This window comes from Thunnus maccoyii, chromosome 21 (genome assembly GCF_910596095.1).
Source record: "Thunnus maccoyii chromosome 21, fThuMac1.1, whole genome shotgun sequence".
Lineage (NCBI taxonomy): Eukaryota > Metazoa > Chordata > Actinopteri > Scombriformes > Scombridae > Thunnus > Thunnus maccoyii.
In genome coordinates this window covers 13073133-13097813 of record NC_056553.1, presented here as the reverse complement: position 1 = coordinate 13097813, position 24681 = coordinate 13073133, and the positions used below count along the sequence as shown (strand labels likewise).

At 42.9% G+C, this 24681-nt stretch overlaps 2 protein-coding genes across 5 annotated transcripts; both read left to right on the top strand.

Moving 5' to 3' along the window:
* Positions 1-371: 371 nt before the first annotated feature.
* spata13 (spermatogenesis associated 13) lies at positions 372-15306 on the top strand. Of its 4 annotated transcripts, XM_042398732.1 has the most exons (13): positions 372-894; positions 6325-7911; positions 9950-10435; positions 10578-10722; positions 10938-11065; positions 11365-11544; positions 12117-12296; positions 12496-12675; positions 12767-12999; positions 13629-13758; positions 13897-14272; positions 14416-14490; positions 14606-15306. In XM_042398732.1, exons 1-13 carry the CDS (start codon positions 886-888, stop codon positions 14782-14784), a joined length of 3888 nt encoding a protein of 1295 aa, XP_042254666.1. In that variant the 5' UTR covers positions 372-885; the 3' UTR covers positions 14785-15306. The 4 variants fall into 4 exon arrangements, with proteins under 4 accessions (XP_042254666.1, XP_042254667.1, XP_042254668.1 ...); XM_042398733.1 differs by lacking the exons at positions 372-894; positions 6325-7911; positions 9950-10435; positions 10578-10722 and having other exon boundaries at positions 11051-11129; XM_042398734.1 differs by lacking the exons at positions 372-894; positions 6325-7911; positions 9950-10435; positions 10578-10722; positions 10938-11065 and adding an exon at positions 11141-11241.
* Positions 15307-17169: 1863 nt separating this feature from the next.
* Positions 17170-24649, top strand: tmprss7 (transmembrane serine protease 7). Its single transcript, XM_042398739.1, has 16 exons — positions 17170-17297; positions 17393-17460; positions 17547-17740; positions 17830-17865; positions 17954-18182; positions 18385-18509; positions 18883-18995; positions 19116-19222; positions 19442-19578; positions 19980-20087; positions 20193-20300; positions 20389-20505; positions 21658-21853; positions 22754-23022; positions 24136-24272; positions 24398-24649. Exons 1-16 carry the CDS (start codon positions 17205-17207, stop codon positions 24557-24559), a joined length of 2199 nt encoding a protein of 732 aa, XP_042254673.1. The 5' UTR covers positions 17170-17204; the 3' UTR covers positions 24560-24649.
* Positions 24650-24681: the final 32 nt, after the last annotated feature.

Sequence of the window (24681 nt, the reverse complement as noted above, 5' to 3'; positions counted from 1 at the left end):
GTGTTGTAATAAAGACATTCAGCATTCACTAAGTCATCTTCTTTCATGCTCTGGTATTTGAGGATCGGCATGCGTAAGAGAAATACCCGACACATTAATTAGCTTGGTGTGACGCGAGAGAGAAAGTGCAGCACGAACTGGAAGGTCCAGTCTTTTTTTGTCTTCAAGGAGCCGCAGGAAGTGAGGTACCCTATTGTCTTTCTTCTCTTTTCTTCTTTTTTTTTCTTCAATGAAGCGCTCTCCGCCGTGGGCGTGGCTTTGTAGTCATGGTCTCATGTACTGAATTATGATTGGCCATCAGCGAAATGGTCACGCCGCGGTCAACCAGTAACCTTTCTCGTAACCTCTAGAAGCCCCGCCCCTTGCAAACACTGCAACAAGTGCATTAAGATGCTCGCCAGCTCTCTCCTCCAAGAAAGACCTCTTCCAACTGGATTTATCTGCGAAATAAGACGCGTTTCTTGAGCAACTTCGGCAGACACCTTATGATTCAATATTTATTTATTAATTTCCTTGACTACCAACTGGTTTTGCCGGTTCGAGAAACGAAAATTAAGAGCCGCAGAGCTTACGCAATTTAGAAGTTTATCAGTGAGTCAGTGAGTTAGCTCAAGTTGCTAGCCCGGTGTGTTTAAGAAGTCAGCCAGCCAGCCATTTGTCTCAAGATGTTTCGGTTTTACTAGTCAGCAGAGGTAACGCAGCTATCCTGCTGTTTTTTTTTTTTTTTTTACACCCGACATGTTTTTGCGAGTGGACGGCGAGTGCGAAGCAGCAAACCGTGGGACCCCAAAGAAACCCAAGCTGCTTCATTATGGCTGAACAACAGAAACAGCTGCTCTGTTGATGTGAGAGAAAAAAAAGGTCAGGAGGACAACATCAGCGACTATGAGCAGGGTGAGCTTCTTGGTGTTTTCTTTTAGCTTTATATTGAATTTATAGATACTATAAGTTGTAATTAAACAATCAATACTTTTTAAATTTGTGCTTAAACGGTTCACATTACAGTTGTAGTGATTTCCCCCTCTTGTGTTCTTGTTTGAAATGGGACCAGAGGGGGTTATTGTAGTGCATTACAGCCCTGGTTGTTATAGTGATGTGGGAGATGCCAGGCTGTACAGGGAGTTGGTGAAGGAGGGGCTGGGGGGGGGGCAAGTAACTACAAAGAGCTTTATGGCCGAAGAAAGTTAATTAATGCAGAAATAAATAAGCAGTTTGGCCCCGAGTTCTTTATGAGCTTAGAAAACTTCTCAGTGTAATCCCCTTTTCATAGTTCCTTGTTTTCAGAGTCTGCTTCATTCTTAGCAGGTAGGTACTGACTTGGCTACACTTCTTGATTCTGCAGTGATCACTACAGTTGTATTCATGGCTCCCCAGATAGACTTTTACACTAGAGATAAACTCTATTGTCTATATTTTATCGTTTAATAGTCCTCAGATCAGAGTACTCTGCTTTTATATTGTGCTAAAGACGTGATTTTTACAACAAGTCTAAACAACTACAATCTGATTTTACACCTGGCTACTTTCGCTTTCATACACAGCTGTATTTCAGTCACGAGACATGAAATACAACACCTAGAGATTTGTTTCTGTTATTAAATTAAATCTACAGAGCAGCAAAAAGGAAATGTTTGAAAGTTTGACCTGCCATTTTCAGTGCTATCAAAAAAAGGGACATTTGCACTGTCTTCATTATTGAAAAACTACTTTTAAACCAGGAGCACAAACTATTTCCGAGCTCACAAACTGATGGGAAACTTTTTTTTTTTTTTTTTTAAGAGTCTCAGATTCCAATATCTAGAGAAGTTTTCTGTTTTGACTGTTGAATGTTGATGGAGCAGCCTTTTACTTATTGTTGTATTTCTGTCAGGTTACGCTCTTGACAACGAGGCTCAGTGGTGTTTTGTCCTCTCTAAGCCTCGCACACTGTGTGGTGTTAGATTTCTGGTTGTCTGTCTCTATGACAGTCCACAGCAGATCAGGTGAGTAAGTAGCTACCTGTGTGAGAGTGGTGACACTCCCTGGTCTGGCCTGTACCTGTACTTCTCACGGTTTATGGAAAGGGGTGTGGTGTCTCCAATTCCTCTCTTTTTCTGCCAGATAAAAAATGAGGAACTAGGTCATGGCTAAATAGGAGACTTCATCCAGGAAACTGAAGCGGTAGAGTGTGTGTGCTCACCTGATTGAGCAGGACAAGTCATTTTCAAAACCATGTAAATCAGTGGTGCCATAAAGAAGATTGCTGGTAATTTGTGGTTTTGAATTGACCACAAAAGAAGCAGCACGTTCATTACGCACACTGTCGAAGGAACTTAAGCCTTCATCTCTTAATTTTCACCCTTAAACATTTGAGTGCACACAGGACAAGTTCCCCCTCCTGCAGTCAAGTCCTGGTGGGCTGTTTACAGGCCTTTAGAGTGTCACTCTCAGTCAGTGCTGAATAGCCTGGTTGTCTCCCTGATTAGGCTATCATGTGTAGATGAAACCAGTCCTGCACACAGACTGGTAAAGCTCTGCTAATCTGATTATTACTGGGATGGAAGAGGAATATAGGCTATGCACACACAAACATACACACTCCCATTCCCACACACTGTTCCCTTTTTTTTTCAGAGTCTACTAGCTGACACTTTACATCTTGGAAAGAGGCTGTACAGTCAGCTAACAAGCACCCAGGCCAAAAAGATTTTAATATGAATTCAAGTGTTTAATTCTGAATATTGTCAAGTGTCGGTTAATCTTGCCAGACGCTTACACAACCTCAAACATGAACTCATCTTCGGGAAATACAGTGAACTTTTTCTAGTACTCAACAGACAGTGTGTTCAGCTTAAGTTTCTGAGAAGCCTTGTTACGCATGCTGACTACAACTACGCTAATCAGCCAATCTGTTCTTTTAAACACTGTGTGGTGTCATCTTAGGACATGATAGAAGTATTTCCTCTTGCAGCTTTCATTCGTCTAGACAAATAGACAACCAATAAAGTAAATTTACAAAAGAATGACAGTGTTGTTTCAGGAGTAGTTGTGTCTGTCTCAGAGTTAAGCCAGAGAATGGAAAATGACAGAAACGCTCATTTTCCCTTGATGCTCTCTGTCTGGTGGTCTTTTAATTTAATGCTCAGTTCATTCTGGCCTAATGAGTTTTATCCTAGCCTCAGGCAGGACATACCGCTGCAGAGGTGAACTATGGGCAGGAGGTCACTTATCACTATGTGTTTTTGACTTCTTACATAACCGCCTGGGTTTTCTAGCCAAACAGGAAGGGAGTCAGTGATTTAAATGCCTTCCTCCCTACTCTGTGCGAGCATGCACATGCACATGGACATGGGACGTGCACTGTGAGAAAGGATGCTCTAACTAATTGCGCATGTGTTTTTGGACTGCATGCTTTTTACCTTTGTATACATGTTTATGTATCAGGGTGCGTGTTCATCCTCCTCCATGGGAGAATAATCTGAGGCTGGCTCCAGCAGGCTCCAGCTGGCTGCCGTGTGTGTGTGGGGGGGGGGGACTCCTCCCTGAGCTCTTAATTAACTCTGGACCAGGGCCTCAGAGTGCCGCTCCCATCCACCGCTTAGCAGGAGGAAGTCGGAGAGCAGCAGTGATTCTGCTACGCACTACGGCAGAGCAAAGATGATAGAAGAAACTTTAACGTAGTAAAACTGAGCTGCATTCACAGACAGTAGGGCGTATTAACATATACGTAAGTAATATTCTGTCTGGATTTTGCAATTAGCGTGGCTATAGAAATGGCTGTAATAGATTGCTTTTTTTATGTTACGTATTTTATTCGCATAGTTTATTTCTCATTTCAGAACATTTTGACTAAAGAAAACGATGGCAGAGCTTAAACGCTAATGTTTGGGTCTCAACTTTTGAGATACTTAAATAAAATGTAAGATTTTCTCTGCTGTATTCCTTTAAGTATAACGTATTCCTGTACTTTTGTTGTTTTATGTATTCCGGACATTACAGTAATGTAGTACTTTAAGAAAGAAGCAGTACAACATACAGTACATTTATCTCTTTCTAAAGGAAAAGGGACAGGTGAGATGTACTATGTACATCAAAACTAGCACTGTTGAGTTTAATACATCTAGGGATGCTAGATTTATTTATGGTTCATATAAAATTATGATTCTTAAAGGGCACCTAACTAATATACTGGAAAGTTATAAACCATCACATTGCTTGTATGATGTTTAAAGTCACTTTTGTCTGTTTGTGAAATGGTCACCACCTGTGTCAGCTTGGTTCCAACTAACAGCACTGCCAAGTATTAGTGAGTGCCAACTGTCACAGGCCAGTTGGCGCCAAATGTGGGAGAAGGCATAAAGGTGTTGAAGGATAGCACAGTTGGTAGAACGGCTGATAGCATGACGTAGGTATTCAAAACAAAAACAAGCTCTCAGAGCTTTAGACATTCTTCTCTTCATCTCTTATCTTTCTGCTTGGAAGAGATGGAATAATTGATCCCATCTATTTTTCCAGTTTCTCCTCAACGGGATTCGTCAGTGGCTGAGGAGGAAAAAGTACAAGAAGACAATTCAGCATAGCTTTGAAAGCAACACATTGTTCATGAGGGGTGTTTACTGTCTGTCAGCAGCGGTGCTTGGCAGCGGTGGCTCTGTGTTTACATAAGTGTTCAGTGTGATGGAGGGAGCTGGTTGAAGTGACAGCAGATTCCACAGAGGGTTTGACTGAGAAAGCCCATCTGTTGCTGAACATGCATGGGGACGGGAGGCATGGGAGCCTTCCAGGATCCCTCTTAACTTCCAGCCTGTCCACACAGCAATCAGTGGAAGCAACACTGCTTTCAAACCTTAAAAAAAACCTGCTTGGGGCTGAACAATATTTACAGAATTTGTAAGCATTACTAAAAGGATTACAGGATAGTTTTCCTGCAGGAAATGTTGTAAAATGATTACTAGTGATGTGAATATTACAATAAAAGATTGTTCCACTTTACTGTAATTTAGCTTTGAATAATATGACTTGTACATATGTAAGCTATCATATTACTGCAATAACCAAAATCATAGACAATCTCTAGTCTCATATACATATTATCCAAATCTTGTCTTGACAAATATGACAATATAAGACAAAGAAAGGGTCATATTCTGTGGACTGTTCTGCCTCTGGAAAAAGGTAAACTAGTTATTGAGATGCTCATTCCTCCTCCTCCCCATGCAGGAACATCTGATAGAGAAGGCATGTGAATGCACAAAATGTTTTTCAAGAGATATTATTCCTTGGAAGGTTAGGTAACGTGCAGAAAATGTTTTTTTTAGAAGGGACAAAGAACTTAAGCAATATCATCCAAGTGTTCATATACACCTATGTTTTATATACTCTATGATCATTTAGGCATGCAGTTCCAGCCTAGTCATTTATAGTTAAATGATTAATGGTGTTGGTTTGCTGGTTACTTATTTGAGTCAGTTTTCAGCTATACAGTGACCAGAATACCAGCAAAAACGGTTTAATCCAGTCATGACAGAGACTTTAAAATAGACAATGTGAAGGAGTCTTAAATAGACAGACAATGGCAAGTTGTGCATGAGCGGACCATTATGAGGGAGTTGAACAGTGCCGTTGATTCGAAGACCACACAGTCCTCCCCATTACAACCACCTCATCATCGACGTAATCTGGAGAAAACTGGGCAATTTATTGCATTAATCACAATGGATTAGCAAGTTTCATTGCTTAGTCACGCTCACAAAGCCTCACTTCAAAGGCTCAGCTGCATTAGCCACTGCCCTGAGTCATACACACACACACACACACACACACACACACACACACACACACACACATAAAACTGAACTTAGCACAACATCACCCCAACCTGGGCCTCAGCTCCCCTTGGACGTTGAAATACAGCACCAAGGACAAATGCACGTAGTGTTCTCTGTGAAAGATGTCTTACTCCTCATGGCCCTGTGCACACTGAAGGATAGTCTGCTTTCTGTTTATCTGCGTACCTCCCTTACTGCTCCCCATTCCTCCCGTTACATACGAGCACAGAGGGACGTGTACTGTAAACACTCAATAATTAATTCTCATGCTCCGAGCCCCTTAAGGGTATGTACAGTACTCTTTGTGCTAATGCTTTCTCAGAAATTTATATCCATAACCTTCCTTGAAAAAATGTGCTGCAGTACTGCTGTAACAATCTTTTGTTTTACTCAGTTAATTTGTTGAAACAAATGTGATGTGAATTTAGCTGATCTGCCAATATCTGATAGGCAAATTTATTAATTTTATATTGAAACATGCAAAGGTCACTGAATTTATCTCTGTTTTGTTTTGCAGGCAGAACAAAAGGACAGAGTCTTGTCCACAAGCGAAGACTCTCTCCCATGCCTCCACAACTCCAAAGCTGACCCACTGATTCGGAGCCGACCCCTCAGTGATATATATCCATTCCAGAGTCATGCTGAGAGAAGTGCAGTCCCATATCTGCTATCTGGGTGTGGAGCCCAGGTACAACCGATGACTGCAGGTTCTCTCGCTGACGAGAACCGATTGAATGGCATCAACTCCTCTGCCTGGTCCAACCCTGTTATAGCTCAACCTGAAGGAAAGCCCCACTCCTCAAGAATTATGAGGCTTTTTTCTAACTCGAGGAAGGGTGCCGTCCCTGCCCACAGTCCAAACACTGACAGTCCCACCTTAACCCACAGCAACGATGGCAGCAGCAACGGCCCCCAGTCCTGGTCTGGACTCCAAGGACTGGGTGTCGTGGACTCCTTCAAAAAGCTACGCTCCTCTGTGCTCCAGGGCATCCAGAGTAAAGGGGCAACCAACCATGACGGAGAGCATGTGCCTATGTCCAATCAGGAAATGGCTAATGGCACAGTTGTCACCAACAATGACCCTAAGCAAGATGACGCAACAAATCATTTACAGATTGCAGAAGGTGTTGGTGTGTCTAATGGAAATTTTACTGGGCAAAAGTTGGCTATAATGAGTCAGCATGGCTCAGACATCGAGGACTACGATGATGAGGAAAATGATGATGGAGATGGCCTCCAGAGGAATTCACGCTTCTCCAGGAGTATCAGGAGGGCGTACGGGGCAGGACGCATCTCTTTATTTGACATGGGGAATGGGAGACTAGCAGGACGAAGCACAGATGAAGCTGCAGACACTCAGAAACCAGATCAAAGTTGTAAGGTCAATGCCCAAACAGAGAACATGAGTGAGAACACAAATGTGAAGGTGCTGAGCAGACTGAGCAAAAGTGCAGAGAACCTTCATATATTTAAGGCACCTTTCAGACGCAAAGCTCCATCTCCAGGTCCTCCTTCACAACAGGAAGACTCCCAGAGGACGAACACATCAAATGAGACGCCAAACATCCAGAGGACAGCCAGCGCCTCCTCAGTGGACCTCCGAGGCCACGCTGGTAGCCGCAGAAAGAGTCCTGTGAAGACGAAGGGACAGATGCTGAAGCTAGTAGGCAGCATGACTGACCTGACTGTCCGGCGCAGACGAAGTCCCTCCCCCAGCCCTACTTCTCCATCTACCATGTCACCCTTGAGCCGTCTCCATGACGACTACTCCCGCCGTGTGCCTTGCCTAACAACCAGTGAGCGACAGCGCCGGCCCTCGCCCATCAGAGCTCGGGTCATGTCTCTTGAACACAACCCAGTGATTCACCCACAGCCTGAATATGATGTCAATTCACAGCAGCACCAGGTCCAGGTCCCAGTTTCTGTAGAGCCCCCAGAGAGAACAGAAGCGACTTCACCTGGTGTCTTTGCTCACTCAGAATCTTTCACTGTAGCTACAAGAAGTGGTTATAAACAGACGGCAGAATGCATTTCATCTACGCACAGCCAAAAGGAGCCGTTACAAAGCCAAGAGCAGGCGGAGGTCAACTCGCTATCAAGTAAGGTAAGGGAGTAATTTGGCAAATCATGCGCATAAAAATTGCAGGTGTCTGTGGTGAAATAATCCAATTTTCTTGGTGTATAGTTGTACGAGGGGGGCCCCAAAAATTCCCAGAGTTGTTAAAAAACCATCATTGTAAATCTTGCAGTAGTACCTTTTCTAATCCCCTGCAAAGTACTCTCCTTAGGATGCAGCACAGTTGTCTTGGCTTCTCCCATCTCTTGAAACATTTCCTGTAGTCATCTTTTGTCACCATTTCCAGAGCCTCCTGTGTTTGTTGTGGATTCCTTCCACGGGGGCGAATCTACTCCCTTTCAGGCCCAATAAATTTTCTCCTGTGCTATCAATGGCTTCTGGGAATTTGTGGGTCCTCCCTCATTTATGGTTATTTTTTTCTTTTAGCAGTCAATATTGCTCCACCTGATCCTCCCTGCTCATTGCCTCAGTAGATGCAGATAATCTGATATACTACAAGCCAGGACTTGTGTAATACAATAATGATATAAAGCTAGCATGTTATCTTTGTGCAGCTGGCCTGTTTGATGACAGAGCTTTTCACTGTGTGCAGATAGATACTTCAACTAAAAGACAACAAAGTACACTATCACATACTAGTAGAAACTTTTATCATTACATTTGGAAGCAAGGCACTGGGAAATTATTAAGTTACAGGTTAGCTTTCTGTAAAGTTTCAAAGAGGAGGGAAGCAGAGGAAAGATTAAATCTCTTCCTTATCATTTAGAACATCTTCCAATTGAATGGCATTGACCCTTGTCTTAGGAAATGAGAGATCACTCCTAAGCAGTGATCTTTGAATTTGATTCTAACCCTCTGAGATAAGTTCTCATGTCGACGTGATACTTGTCAGAACTCATACCCTGCAACCTGAGCCTATGTGGTCCAAAGTCCCCTTCAACGTTAAAGAAATAACATAGACATTACAGTGCTTCACAATCATTTTCCTGTGTGTCGTATTTGCCCTCTATGTGATATACTGACTTTTGCTGTAGTAGTATCACATGCCGAAGCCAACTGTTCTCCGCTAACAGGCACACTGAAGGAGCAGACACAGTTAATGATTAGGCTTTGTTTATGATTAGTGGCCCTTGCGCAAAACAGCTCAATAGTCCTGTGTGTCCCAGAAGGGTAGGCAGCAGTGAGTGAGCACAAACCCCGCCTCGCTTCTCCCCCTTCCCTCTTGCTTCCCTCCCTCTAGCTGAAGCCCAATGGATCAAAGTCCAGCACCATGGACACTGGGCCCGGGACAGCTAGCAGCACCAGCAGATAGACGAGACCATAATCATGCTGTTAGAGTGAAATGTTTTTTGGTTTAAGTGTAGGATTTTGCGTTTGAAGATGAACAAAAAAAATCAGATTTGTTTACTTTAGAAGTCAAGCGGCTTTTACTGGCCTCAAAATAATCAGGGACTCGGTATTGGGGACGCAGGCCTGTGTGTGTGTTTCACAATGGTGCTAGTCCACTGTGTGCCTTTCCAGTGTATATGCAGGGGAATGGACCCAGATCGAGAAAACCAAGAGGTGAGGTTTGATATTGCTGACTGACTAACAGGCTTATAACAACAATTTTCAATGAGTAACCATTAGCCAATATTTGACTGTTGAGCATACAATACATACAGTATGATAACATTTAATTGTGGAATATTTGTGCTATTTCAGCTGCTGGGCTTGTTTGAACGTGATAAGCGTGGGGGTTGATTGTGTTCAATATGTGGAGCCAATCACTGTGTGAACTTGAATACTTTCACGTGATAATCAAGTTTCTCACGAGGATCCTGATAAAGTTCACCAAAACAGTTTTGCCCTGATTCTTTTTCTGCCTCTAGTTCAAACCAAGACAGTTGTTTCTACTTGGAGCTTTTATGACTTGCAGTAGCATTTTGCTTTCTTTCTGAATAGAATATGTCCTTTCCAGCAGACATTATGTTCTACATCTCTGTACATTGCAGGTCATTGAACAGAGAGAAGTCAATATAATTGCCCTTTTGGAGTTTTCAGTTTTTTTACCTTTGATCCTTAGGCGACATCAGATGACCAAGGACAAGAAGCACTTCTCCAAACAGAGGAAGTCTCTCCAACAAGCAGCAGCAGCACCCCTCCCATCTCCCCAGCAAGCCTCTCAGACTCACCCACATCACCCACTACACCCGCATCACCCACATCACCCGCAGATGCAGCCACCGCTTCCACAGAAACATCCTCCGTCAAGCCCAGACGAAGAGGTGGGCGCCCGAGACCTCGGCCAATCTCGGACTACGGGCAGCTCGTTTCCAGGAAGCACTCCATTCCTGAGGAAGTGGCAGAACTGCATGCTGAGGGAAGGACAGAAAATGCATCACTGCATACAGACTCTAGTGGTAATGACGGGTTTGGGAATGGAGACAGCCCTGACAACTGCACCATGAACGGCGACATTCAGGGCAGAAGGCAGCGGCCCGTCTCAGCAATGGGAGTTGTGGATTTGTTTTCCGCTGATGCAGAGGAGAAGGAGGACTGCCTTCCTTCTGTAAGTTTTCACAGGTTAAACCAGTAGAAGTATAAACTATTCAGAAATAATAATAGACTCGTTGACTGTTCCTGTCGGCTCTGTTTGGATTTGAGTGAGCTCTTCCTAAATCCCAGGATGTTTCTTTTTGTCCTTTCTACAGCCCCTGTCACGCCCGCCCATCCCCTCCCACCAGGTGCCCCCCTATAGAGGAGTGTCTGCCAGGTTTCGCCCCTCCACCTTCTCTCAGAGCACCCCCATCGGACTGGACCGCGTTGGACGGCGTAAACTCCACAGAGTGCTCAGCGGTGAGAACCTGGGTTGTTGATATGTGACAAGCGATTGCAAATTGTAGTCTGTAGGAAAGTTGAGTCTTGGAATGTCAACGTGTTGTCAGTGTGTTGGAGGAAAATGTTGGTATAGCGTCAGGTGTGGGTGTTCCTGCATCTGTGGCTTGTTTTGTGGAATATCTAAATCTTGTCAGAATGTTAATCTTTTGTTAATCACCGTGTGTGTGTTGCAGATGGTGTGTCTGAGTGCTCAGCAACACTTGATGACAGCGTGAGTGAGGAGGAGGAGGGCAGCTTTGATGAGCTGACTGATGTCACACCCTACCTCCAGCCAGGGGTGGAGCTCTCTGTGCTCAACGAGGTGAGGCTGAGGAGGGGAACTCACTTGTCACGTTGCAACACTCGCAAACGTCATCTCCAAGAATGTGAATTGAACTTATGATGCAACATTTGTCTTGTTTTATGTGTGCCTTGTGAAAAGCCATGTGAAAACGTTTTCATTTCGTGTGTTTTCAAGATGTTTTGCCCCAGTTCAGCGTAAGAGACAACTACTGCAGCGTCCTTAAGTCTAGATATAATCTTACATGTTAGACATCGGCTTAGTCTGCATGTAATTGTATCTTTATCTTATCTGGTTGTGTGTGTATATGTGTTACTCAGTGGATAAGCTCTGGCCACACGGTGTATGCTGAGGCTCTCTGGGACCATGTGACCATGGAGGAGCAGGAGCTGGCCTTCAAGGCTGGAGATGTTATCCGTGTCCTGGAAGCCTCACATAAGGACTGGTGGTGGGGTAGGGGGCCTGACAAGGAGGCCTGGTTCCCCTCCAGTTTTGTGCGGGTAAGTGGACTTCCTGACCTGTGTGCCTGACACATGTTTGCTCTCCAGCAGCACAGAAAAGATTTGTAAACTGGCTTAGCTCCAAACAAACCTCACCAGCCCTCTTAACACAGTGTGTGAAAGGGTTCAAACCTCAGAGGTTCAGCTCGTTTCTGTGGTGACCGGTGCTGACTGACAGTTGAGTCTTAATTAGGCAGTCTGTGGTAACCATGGTGAGGTTATTTGATTGGCAGATGGGCGTCTGCTGTGTAATTGCTTGTAGCTGAATCAATGTTACCTAACAGGACCTGGTTAAATTTGCACATGTTGTTACTATAGCGATGTAGAGTAGAATCTTTTGTAGTTTAAGTAGTTATTGTACTTCCTTTTGTAATCGCTAGAAATTTCACTTAATTTCATTAAATCTTAAAAAGACTGATTTGAGTGTTAAGCAGCATATTTGTAATAAAGTTTGAGTATTTTTAACTGGAAGAAAGAAATGGGCTAAATATGTTCTGGAAAAGTAATCCTGACTTCAAGTTAGCAAACTGCCTTGTTAATGTGTCACTGTGTTTGTGGTGGATGTGTTTCAGGTGCGTGTGAACCAGGAGGACTCGAGTGCAGAAAGTGTGGAAAGCGTAGCGGACCAGGAAGATCCAACTCCCAGGGACACACACAGCGCCCAGCACAAAGAGCAGATGAGAACCAATGTGGTTCAGGAAATCATGAATACTGAACGCATCTACATCAAGCACCTGAAGGACATCTGTGAGGTATGGACCAGTTGACATTTAAGTCCGTTCTAATAAATGTCAACACTCTACTATTTTAGAAATGACGTGAAAAAAATCAAAATGCATTCCATACTAAAATATTCAGCTCCACCATTAAGCACCTCCTGTTGGCCAGTATCTGAACTGTTTTCATGAATCATCACAATGTAAAAAATACTGGTTTTCTGTCTCTTCCCAGGGTTACATCCGTCAGTGCCGTAAACACCCGGACATGTTCAGTGAGCTGCAGTTGAAGACCATCTTCAGCAACATAGAGGACATCTACAAGTTTCAGAGGCAGTTCCTTCGAGACCTGGACAAGAAATACAACAAAGAACAACCACATCTCAGTGAAATAGGCTCTTGCTTTCTCTTGCAGGTAATGGCCACAGTCAGTCTAATGACAGACTAATTTATTTACCTGATTGAGAAGATGAAATTTTTCAGTGAATGTCTCTTTTTTTCCAAAGGGGGAGGGCTTTTCAATCTACTCAGAGTACTGCAACACTCATCCAGCAGCCTGTGCGGAGCTGCAGCGCCTCATGAAGTCGGGGCGATATAAGCATTTCTTTGAGGCCTGCCGGCTCCTTCAGCAGATGATTGACATTTCTATAGCTGGTTTCTTGCTCACACCCGTCCAGAAGATCTGTAAATACCCCCTGCAGCTGGGAGAACTGCTCAAGTACACCCCCAAAGACCACAGGTACTCCGAGGCAAATGTATCACTTTTACTTCACTATGTATCACTTGTGCTAGTTGTACATTTTGAGTATCTTACATACAAAAATAGCACTTTTTCTGCACTCCAGCATGAATCATTATCTTCTATCACCCAGCACTAACATATATGAAACTGTATACAGTATATGGGTCATAAGCCATCTAATTCAGTGTTGACACTGTTGCTCACTGCAGGACCAATGATGCTTGTTGCTATGGATACATTCAGCACTACAATAACTACATCTTATGCCAGTTAATCACATATTGTAGCTTGACTCAATGCAGCCGGTGTCCTACTTTTGCTGTACAACGAAAGCTGTAAGCAAGTAACTACAGTGATACTTATTTAAATAGCCTAGCATCAGGTACCATTATCCAGTTCATTAATATCAATGATCCATTCATTCATTCATTCATCACAGGGATCTGCATTATGTTTCAAACTATTTCATCCTAAATAAAGAGCTCATCCTGGTCCCAGTGGTTTTATTTCTTACTTTTTCATGTTTTAGATGGAAGCAGTGTGTCACTGTGAATGGGAGTGTCCTTGTTTTCATTTTATTTCTCTGGTGGCCCCATGCTCAGTGTTCCATGTCTTGTTAATTGCAGTGACTACAGTGGAGTGAGCAAAGCACATGAAGCCATGAAGAATGTGGCCAGTCTGATCAATGAGAGGAAGAGAAGGCTGGAGAGTGTTGACACCATCGCTCACTGGCAGGTTGCCATTCTGCACTGGGAGGTGATAGCTATTGAATAATCCTCTGATTTGAATGCTGGCAATCGATAATATACAGTTAGCCTTAAGTAAATTATATCGATTCGTATTGTATACATCTTTTGACTCTTTGTGAATGTATTTGTAAATGTCTTATTGCAGGGACCTGATGTGCTAGAGCGCAGCTCAGAGCTGATCCACTCTGGTGAGCTGACTCGAATTGTCCGGCAAGGCAAAATGCAACAGCGCAGCTTCTTCCTTTTTGACCACCAGCTGGTCTACTGCAAAAAAGATGTCCTGCGCAGAGACCTGCTCCACTACCGTGGACGCCTGGATATGGACCAGACCGAGGTGGTGGACATGCCTGACGGGCGGGACTCGGACTTGGGCTTGACCCTGAGGAACGCTCTGCGCCTGCGCCACGCCTCCACTCTGGAGTTAATGTGTGTGCTGTGCTGCAGGAAGGCCCAGGACAAGCAGAGGTGGTTACAGGCCTTTGCCAAGGAGAGACACAGAGTCAAGGAGGACCAAGAGATGGGTGAGTGTTGCCGAATTCCTTTCACTTGTGATACAAAACAGCCACTGTGCGTAGATGTCAAATAAAACAGTGTAAAGAGTGTTGAAAGAGGGGGTGGTAGGAAATATTTTGACCTGAAGGTTTATGTTTGTGTCTCTTCTCAGGAATGGAGATCAGTGAAGAACAACGAAAACAGGCCATTGTCAACGCCAGAAGAGGCAAACACGGGAAGATCAAATGTAAGGAAAACGTTTTTCTTCATGCCGTTGAGCCACTGTTTGTTTCATTTATTTTAATTTTTATTTACTCCTCATTCATAATTTTGATTTTCCTTTTGCCTTTTTACCTTTTTAGCTATTGGTTACTCCGGTTCTGTCCCACCACACCAAAACCTTCACCCACTTCACCAGCGTCACGTCACCATTCCAACCAGTGTGCCTCAACAGCAGGTCTTTACACTGGCCGAGCCCCCAAAACGAAAGCCTTATCACCTGTTGTACAGCATCACCCGCAACGCCTTTTTCAGGAAATGAGGCTTTGCCCCCCTCATCCTTTTTTTTTCCTCTGTCTGTGCATGTTGAGAGCACACCCAAACCGTCCTGACGACTTTATTTTTTTCCTGTATTTTCCTGCCTGTGAATGTACTGTCGTTTTTTTGGTTTTGTGCCTCGTGTGTCTCTTAATCTGTCTGTTTTTGTTTCATGTTGAAGTTCAGTGCCTACAGTTTTAAAGGGGCATGACAAAAGTGTTAAAATACTGACTGTCTGTTTTTGTTATGTGTTGTGTTAAAGATGCTGCTCACTCAAGTTCAAGAGACCCCACCCCTTGTCTTATTAATTCCAGCTGAAAGATTTTTTTTTTTTCTGTTAATTTTGACAATGATGTATATTCTGCTTTTATGCTGACAAACATGGTTTTAGTTAATTTCACAAAGGCTGGACCCTTTTTCTTTTGAGTTATGCTGCAAGTCTGTCACCTCTGAGCACAAAACAATCAGAGGATAAACACTTTGACCTCCCTGTTAACAGTGTAAATAAAACTCTTGTACAAACATACCAAATGTTGTCTCTTTTAAAACAATTTCTTATTTGTTTATGCAACTAGCCATTTGTTTGTTTGTTTTTACTGCAGAGCAAATACTTTCTTGTGGCAGAAGCATGTGGAATGATGTGAATTAGATAAAAGCGAGCAATAGAAGTTAATGAATGAAACATTAACCATAGGACTGGAGGAGGGTCGTTACCATCAGCAAGCTCCCTGTTTCTCCACCACTCGCCTGTGCTGAAGGATCTGGTTTCACACACCTGCTGGCAGTGCGTCTCAGGCACAGTCTGAATTTACAACGTGTGTGTCTGTGTGTGCTGCTGCCTTTAAACGCCTGTTTTTGTTCTGAAGGGAAAGAATGGATCTTAAAAATCTGAAATCAGGAATTAGATGATAGAGGCCTTGAAGGGATGCCTGTGTCATGGGCGCAGAGCGTGAGGAGAACGAGCAGACGCACGGAGATGATGCATCTCAACAGGGAGCTGCCAGCGTAAGTAACAGTGTGTCCTTGACTTATTTTTCTTCTAGCAGTGACGCATAGTTAGATTTTTAATCATTAATTTGCATTTGAATCAGGTATATTGCCGTTTCTGAAGATTAAACCTCAGAAGAAGTCTGTTTACACATCAAAAGTTTAAAGTAACATCAGTTGTCATGCTGCTTGATAAAATATCTGTAAAATAGATAAAACCATTATTTTCTTTTGGGAGTCTTTACCCTGCTTACTTGTGATGGATTAAGTGCCACTTGCACAGTATGGGATGACACTGAATGAATAATATATGTGCACCGGGTAACTCAATGAGTGCTGAGCGCTGCATCTGATGGAGTTGCTCTGAGGTATTTCCCTTCACAGGATGAAATGAGATGAAGCATTATTACCAGTAGACACATTGTACATCATTGTTGGCAGATTAACAGCAAAATGTGACGCTTTTGTTTAACTTTATCACCATTTTTGCTCTTCCTGCGCATACCCTGACGTATGAAGACCATTGAAACACTTGCCCACTCAAGTCTGTGTGTTTGGGATTTATTGGCATTTTGTTCCGTCTACTGTAATGTTAATTAGCTGACCTGGATAAGGAGCAGTGATAAGAGAAGAATGGCAACAGCAGGGTTATGCCCTTTTAATGTTTTTCCTGTAATTCAAACCTACTTATGGTCCTCAGAGAGCCATACGCATGCCGGCTGCTATTTTGTTCCAACACTGAATCCTGAGGCCTCTAATATTCTTGAGGCGGGAACTAAGAGTATCAAGAGACACTTGTTTGTTTTCTTCACATCATTTCAACGTCATTAACCCCATCCCTATTAGAATCTGCACAGATTGAAGTGACTACTTGAAAGGGCACATGAAATTTACTGCTTCTGTGATGGCACCTTGCATCAGTGTAAGATCGTGTGTCCCCCTACCCTCCCTCTACCCTGCCTGTAGATTACAGATGTGTCTGTGGAGGTGGCCACAGTGGACCACACTCTGCAGAAGCTCCGCAGGAAGTACAGGAGGCGCAGACGGAAGCCCGGGGCCCTCAAGGAACTGTGGGCCCGTGTGTTGAACGTCCAGCACCTCGCTCTCATCATTGCGGCGGTGGTGTTTGTGGTGGTGGTGGTGGTGTGGTCGCTGCTGTGGGTGTTCATTTGTAAGTAAACATGATGCAACTTCATGTAAGAATCTTTAGACTTTCCCTTAAAAATCAGTAAATTTATATTTCAATCACCTGCCAGAACTTTTAGATTTTTTTTCATGCTCAGTTTCTCTGACTTATTTTTAATGTAGAGCTTTATGATCAAATTTATGATCTCATATCATCATATTGTTATTAGGCTGATGTATGCATGATGTTATATGTACTATTATCACTTGACAGTTCGCAGAGAAAGCAACAGCGGAGCGTATTTTGCTGGGATGTTCCGTGTCGCCAACGTGGAGTTCATCCCGGAGTACCGCCAGGCTGAGTCCCATGAGTTTGTGTCCATGGCGAACAAAATACAACATGTGGTATGCGTTGGTGTCACCCTGTTATTCATATAATGGTTAGTGTTGAACATCAGATCTAAAGGGAGTGTTTACTGTTGATTGCTGGTGCGTTGCAGGTGAGCAATGTGTTCAAGATGTCCTCTGTGGCCAAGCTGTACAAGCAGGCTGTCATTTCAGACCTCAGGTAGTTATCATGTGGCGAAATCACAACAAATCTTACTGAAGTGCTGTATTAATGGAGGTTTTAATTCAAGCTGTTCCTTCGCTCAGTAACAACAATAAGGGCGGTGTGGTGGTGCATTTCTGGATGGTGTTTGTGGTCCCTCGTCTAAAGAGCCCAGCGGTGTGTGAGGAGTGCATAGGAGTCATTCTCAGAGACTCAATCCTCACCACCCTAAAGAACAGGTCCTCTGTAGGCTACCTGCTGGGTCTCCCAGTCGATATAGATTCCATCCTCATCAATGGTGGGTCTGTGTGTCTGTCTGTGGATTCCATAGAAGTGTGTTTATCAGTGTGTACTCTTGCACAGATTGACTTTTATATCCTCTTGCAGCTGTCCAGCGCTCAGATTATACATCAAATGCAGCAGGTAGGCTAAAACACCTCAGTAAGGTGTGGCAAGAGTTACATGTCTCATTGTGTTTGAGATAGTCTGACTGTTTTTTCTCTCCTCCCAGGCTCACAGTGTGTAGATAAGATGTATGCCAACATTCCTGGGGCAAGGGTTTCTTTAAACGTCTTTTCATCATGGGGTGGTGTGAGTTGCCATGTAAAGCTCACCGTTGTCCCTGGTTCTCTCATCCGTCTGACCGTCACCTCCTTCCTCATTGAGCCCAGCGACTGTGTGAGCGATGCCCTAACTGTGTACGATGCTCTGCTGCCCATGAGAGGGCGCATTCTGCACAGGTGAGTCTGCAGCTGCCACTGGACCGCAGATTTCTCTCTTTATGTGATTACAGAGGGCTCTTCCTTCCAAGAAAATATAAAGTTTTCCCATATATTAAAGTTGCAAGCAATGCAACAGGCTGCTTTCCATATGTCAATATGTGTGTTGGAGGTCTCTATAACATGAACCTTGCTTATACTGAAGTGTATCTCTGTGCTGCAGGCTGTGTGAGCCAGTGTCCAGCTCCTTCTCCCTGGTGTCTACCTCCAACGTCATGCTGCTGTCCTTCAGAATGACTAATGGCAACAAGAACTTTAGAGGACACTTTGAAGCCATCGCTGAGAAAAGTATGAGACATTTACCTGGCTGTCTTAAATTCGATACATTCCCAGCCTTTTGTACATTTGTCTGTAATGGTTTGCATGGCCCCTTGTCAAGGATTTGAAATCTACATGTAGTTATCAATTGAAATAAAAGATCCTAAAGAGGTAAAACTACCCATTATTTCACAACAGAGAGATTACTTAGAGATTCAGAAAAATAAAACTATTTTTGTGTGGAAAAAAAGATGTTTTTCCTTCTTTCATATATCTTTTTAATCATCTCGCCAAGTCTCAACTCCCTGTTCAGGACCCACTGTAAGCAGCAGTTCTAGTTATCATATGCAGTGCTAACCTATTGGCTCTGGTTCTGTCTCTCCGGTCTATCTCTTTCTCCCAGAGTGCGTGTCTGACATCGAAACTGAGTTAGACCCTGACATCACCGGCCAGATCTTCAGCCCTTTCCACCCAAGTCTGCTGCCTCCTCAGTGCTCCTGCACCTGGAGGTTTCAGGTGCGCACACACACACACACACATAACTTGTACTACTGTGGGTAAGTTTTTCTGAACTCACTGGTGACTTAAAATAGTTTTTTTTATTATTATGTGTCTTCTGTGTTTTTTTTATTGTAGACACCTAACTCTGCTTTAGGAGTTGCTCTGCAGTTCAAGAACTATGTACTGAAACCAAAGGACATGAAAGGTTGTGACCACGGCTGGTGGAAGGTCAATGAGATCGTGTATGTGGGTACAGCTATATGTGTATAGGCTTGAGGGGACTCCAATATAAAATTTACAGTGTGCTTTACCTATAAAAATATCTACAACCATTGACAATGCCTCCCTAAGATAGAAGAAATCATCTTATTAAATGGTGGCTATATGATTTAAGAATTTAGGAAAAGTTTCTTAAAACCTGCTTGCAAGATGCCCTGATGGTGGTTACTTTCGCTTCACAGTTTCTGTGGCAGCTACGTGGGACACCGCACAGTGTTTCGGATCGCTGACACCAGCCCAGAGGTGGAGTTTCGCTGCAGCTCACGTAACTCTGATCACCCTTTTCAGGCGTCTTACAGCAGCTACAATATCAGCCAACGTAAGCACTGCAGGGCCAGAGCATGGGTGTCATTATTACAGCCAGGGTGCAGTGTGGGAAATGACAGATTATAGGTGCCTATTTTAATGTGGACTTGAGGTTATCAGTTAAATATACTTTATAGAGATGAAGTGTGGGAAAAACTGCCTTAATATATAAATGGACATTTTTCAACTTAGTATAAAAGACAACAGTAAACAGATAGACTAGGTTGAGATGTAATTTTCATATAGTTTTAAACAGCATCACATTAGAAGCTACTTGCTTTGCCTTTCAGTCACTAAAGTAGATTTAAAGTAGATTAATTATATATTGTTATGCACCTCATTTTTTCCTTCCTCTTACTTTTTCCCGTATCATATGTCAGTCCTAACCACTCTGCCCACCCTTGTGTCCACCAGCCTGTCCAGAGAGCCACTTCCTGTGCTCCACAGGACTGTGTGTGGAGAAAAGTCGACGCTGCGACGGCCTGGACGACTGCCACGATGAGAGCGACGAGGTCTTCTGCTGTAAGTTGTGCTACGAGTTACTGCTTGGTTATTATTATCAGGAAAGCTTACATTTTTATTTTAATTGTTTAATTTGCATTGAAAAAATGTTGCGTATCTTCACAGCGAGGCCCACAAAGAACTGTGGTGGCAACAGTCCTCTGCATCCTCTGTTTGTCTGCAACGGAGAGACAGATTGCACCAACGGAATAGATGAGATCAATTGCACTCAAGGTATGAATTTTAGTATTTTCTTTAAAACAAAAATGTGTCAATACCCTCTCATCTGAGAACCACTAATAAATGTGGGTTTTTTTGCCAGAAACTACCTGCTCAGCAATCAGCTATCAGTGCAGCAGTGGCTCCTGCATCCTAAAAAAGAACGCAAAGTGTGATGGTGTTCCTGACTGTCAGGACCACAGTGATGAGGAGGACTGTGGTGAGCACTCGCATTACCTACCCTGTGAACACATCTTCAAGACACGGTGGCAAGAAAACAATTATTTCCCCAAAAAATATCACCACAGATTTTTGAACAATCCCAATTCCACCCTCCTCTTCATATAAATCTAGCAACCTCACATCTTTAAAGTGACTCCAGTGCCAACGTGTTTAGGTGCAACAGTGCAAAAAAACTTCCTTTTTGTAAGGTACTATAATTCTAAAAAGATGATATTTATTCATTTTCAAGAATTCAGATTCATCTCAAAATTATACACAAAACATCTTTGAAATTTTTAACAATTTTGAAACTTATGCTCAGTTTTATTCCACATGTTAAGATCTGGTTTCAGACTGAAAAAAAGTTTAAATTATGGATTTAAGATGTTGTAGAAATGTTGTTACCTTTTGACTTCAACTTAATTATAATCACATTTATTGTCTGTCTCATTAACATCGTGTCCCGGCTGAGTTATCTGCTATTAATGAAGCTACTGTTGCACTGCCACCACACTGCTAATTCTCTGCCTTTGTGTGGTTTCATGAGAAAGTTGTTGTTATTTTATAATCCACCGGGCCGTGTGCTCCAAACCTGCTGACCTGCAGCACTGAGGTGATCCTGCTGTAATAGCGTTCTCTGTTTTCTGTTATTTTATCACAACGGGGTCTCAAGGTGATGGGAACAGGCCTGTCTTTGATCACTCACTTATACCAGGCACACATGCATGCGCGCGTGCGTGTGTGCCTGTGTGTATGTGCACGTACTCACACACATGTGCCAAAGCTCTTACTTTTTAATAAGGCGGCAGCAAACTTGTCTGTCATGGTGATGACTCAGCATCAGTGTACACACTGTATACTCACACTGATACAGTCACACTGTGGACATTTAAATTCTTTATAAACAGCACATAATAAAAATGTTTCTCTCACTACCGAACACTCCTTCGTTAGAGGCAATAATGTCTTGAATTTTAATGACAATATGATGATATGTAATAAACTTTACATGTGTTTATATTTACACCAATCAAGGCTAAAGAAGTAGGGGCATTTTTGCACATCCACACACACAAACTATGTTCCTTTACATACAGCTAATCCATCAAAAATAATCCTAGTACAGAATCCATTCCTCTGTTCTCTGCAGCCTGTGGTCGTCCCTCCTCGGTGAAGAGAGTGGGTTCATCTACAGGACCCGAGCGCATTGTGGGTGGGGTCAACTCTGTGGACGGGGAGTGGCCTTGGCAGGTCAGCCTCCACTTTGCTGGTAACCTGTACTGTGGCGCCTCTGTCCTTACCGCTAATTGGCTCATCTCAGCTGCCCACTGCTTCAGCAAGGAAAGGTCAGTCACCCTGATGATTAACTGAGTGTTGCTTCATGCTGTATATTCTATGTGTGACAGCCACAGAGTTAATACACTGAGCAGGCATACAGTAAATTATCAGGCAGTGTTTCCCAACCTCTCTGGCTTATAACCACCTGAAACAAATCAGTGTGTACTTGCGACCAATCACCAAGGTTATCTCTCGTTGGGAGCAGTTTCACTAAAGGGACTGTTTCACTTGAGGGATTTTTAGAGGTCAGAAGATCTAGAAGTATGCAATTTTTCACAAGAAAAAGCAAAAATTAGAAAAACTGCACATATTCTGTATAACAGAAATCAGTTTTATTTGCTTTCTTATCTCTTTAATCATACTCCCCTCAGATTTATCTTTGGCAGTTCGAATTTAACAAATTAAGTACTTGATGATTTCATTACATGTAAAAAATAATAAATGTGATTGCCAGAAGATCATATCATTACATTGTTTCATCATTATTACTACATGAGGTTTGTAGCAGTTCAAGTACAAATAAAAGTAGTGAGTAGTTTTATAAGGAAAAATAAGGAAAATACAATAATTACTGGTAAATAATTACTTTTTTAATAGTTAATTATGTAAAATATTAATATTAATATCATAGTATTAACATAATATAACAGAATAATAATCAGCAGGTAATAATGATGCCTTTAAATAATCTGGAAATGTATTTCATTAACAGTTTTCATCACATTTCAACCCATTTATTGCAAATAGCATTGTATTGTGCCAAGTTATTACTTTATCTGGCAATTATTACATTGCATGACATTATTAAGACTTATGACACTGATTTTATGAACAAATGTATCATAAATCAACTACAAAAATCGACTCTACAAAATGTCCCTCTGTTTCTTTGACCTCTGACCCTGCAGGCTGTCTGACCCCCGCTACTGGAGCGCCCACCTCGGCATGCTGACACAAGGCAGTGCCAAATATGTGGCGGAGATCCAGCGGATTGTGGTGCACGAGTATTATAACGCGCACATGTTTGACTACGACATCGCTCTGCTGCAGCTGAAGAAGCCCTGGCCTCTCTCCCTCAGTCCGCTGATACAGCCTGTGTGTCTGCCAGCAACCTCCCACACTGTCACCGACAGCCACCGCTGCTGGGTCACCGGGTGGGGATACCGTTCTGAGGAGGGTGAGCAATTCTTCAGATAAACTCAGTGTCTTTTACACTTTAAGATAATTATAATATCCTTCAGGGGAATTGTCTTGCAGGGCAAGTTATATGCAGTGACCTAAATACATCACAATAATAATACAGTAAAAAAACTTACATATTCAGACAGGGTGATGAGGGTATGGCAGAGGATGCAACCAAACCAATAATACACAATTACACCCACTAACATCTCACTAAAAGTACAAAAAGGTCAAGACTAAGGTCATAAATGATAATAGAAGCAAAGATTCAGTATATGAAATATATGCCTCATTTTGGGGAGACAGTGGGTGGATGGTATGTCATCATATTTCATCATTGTAATTTGTTTTTTGTCCCACATCTCTTTCCAGCCAAGTGTTCTCTTAATCTCTTCCTATTACCAAATTATCACCCCTGTTTTTCCTGACCATCACCCTTGGCTCACTCTGCTGCTGCAGTTGCTGCACTTTTGTTTCCAGAACAAGTTTGAGATACATCTGCCTTTGCACCTGGTCTCTAAATGACTGACTGCGCCTCCTGAAATGTTTTAAATTCCATTTTACCATTCAAAACCACAAATTAGACACTGCTCAACTGGTTTTCTGACACAGGAGCACCTGATTTCTCCACCTGTGTTATATGCATCTCATAAACTCTCAGGAACCACCAAAGCGATTAAAAAAAAAAGACACAAAAATTTCACTTGCCTGTTGGTCATGATGCTTCTGTATGTGTTTTCTGTATGTCTGTAACTCTCTTGTGAATCTGCTGCCCTTATTTAAAGTAGTATCACACCAGTGTTGAGCTTTTGCTCAAGTACTCCTCGAGTTGCACCTCATCTGTGAAGCATCTTTTGTGTGATAGTCTCCCTTAAAGAGTGGAGTTGCTCTTTGACTCTGATTATCGTTCATTTTGGAAACAGATCAGTACCATGCTTCTGATCTGTGTCTGCTTAGGCTGTATGCTTGATCTGGGATCAAAGAGAGCATCTTTATCAACTCCTGCACTCTTTATTAACTCATGTTTAATCTGCCATAACCCCCAAAATGTTTAAATGTCTTCCTCCATCAGTTGCAAGATGTATGTCCACATATTTCCCCCCTGCAGATAAGGTGCTGCCCTCAGTGCTGCAGAAAGCAGAGGTGTCCATACTGAGCCAGACTGAGTGTAAGAAGAGCTACGGACCTGTCTCACCGCGCATGCTGTGTGCTGGGGTCACCTCTGGAGAGCGGGACGCCTGTAGGGTGAGCTCCCACCTGACTGAATCTCACATAATGACCTGCATTTTGTGTTTAAAGTTGATGTATACTTTTGAACATTCAGCAGTAACTGTACTCTTTTTCTTTTATGTGTATGAATTGCATCTCAGGGGGACTCAGGGGGTCCTCTGTCCTGTCAGGCGCCAGGCGGGGGTCGCTGGTTCCTGATTGGTATTGTCAGCTGGGGGGCGGGCTGCGGCAGACCAAACCTACCTGGGGTCTACACCAGGGTCAACAAGTTCACCTCCTGGATTTACAGCCATATCAGCTGACATGACGAAACTCTTATTCATCCACTGCCAGCTGATGTTTACATATTCTGTTGCTCACACCAAATAATAAAAGCATTATCAGATATTGGTGTAATGTGTAAATCCTTTTTTATGTTAAGAAC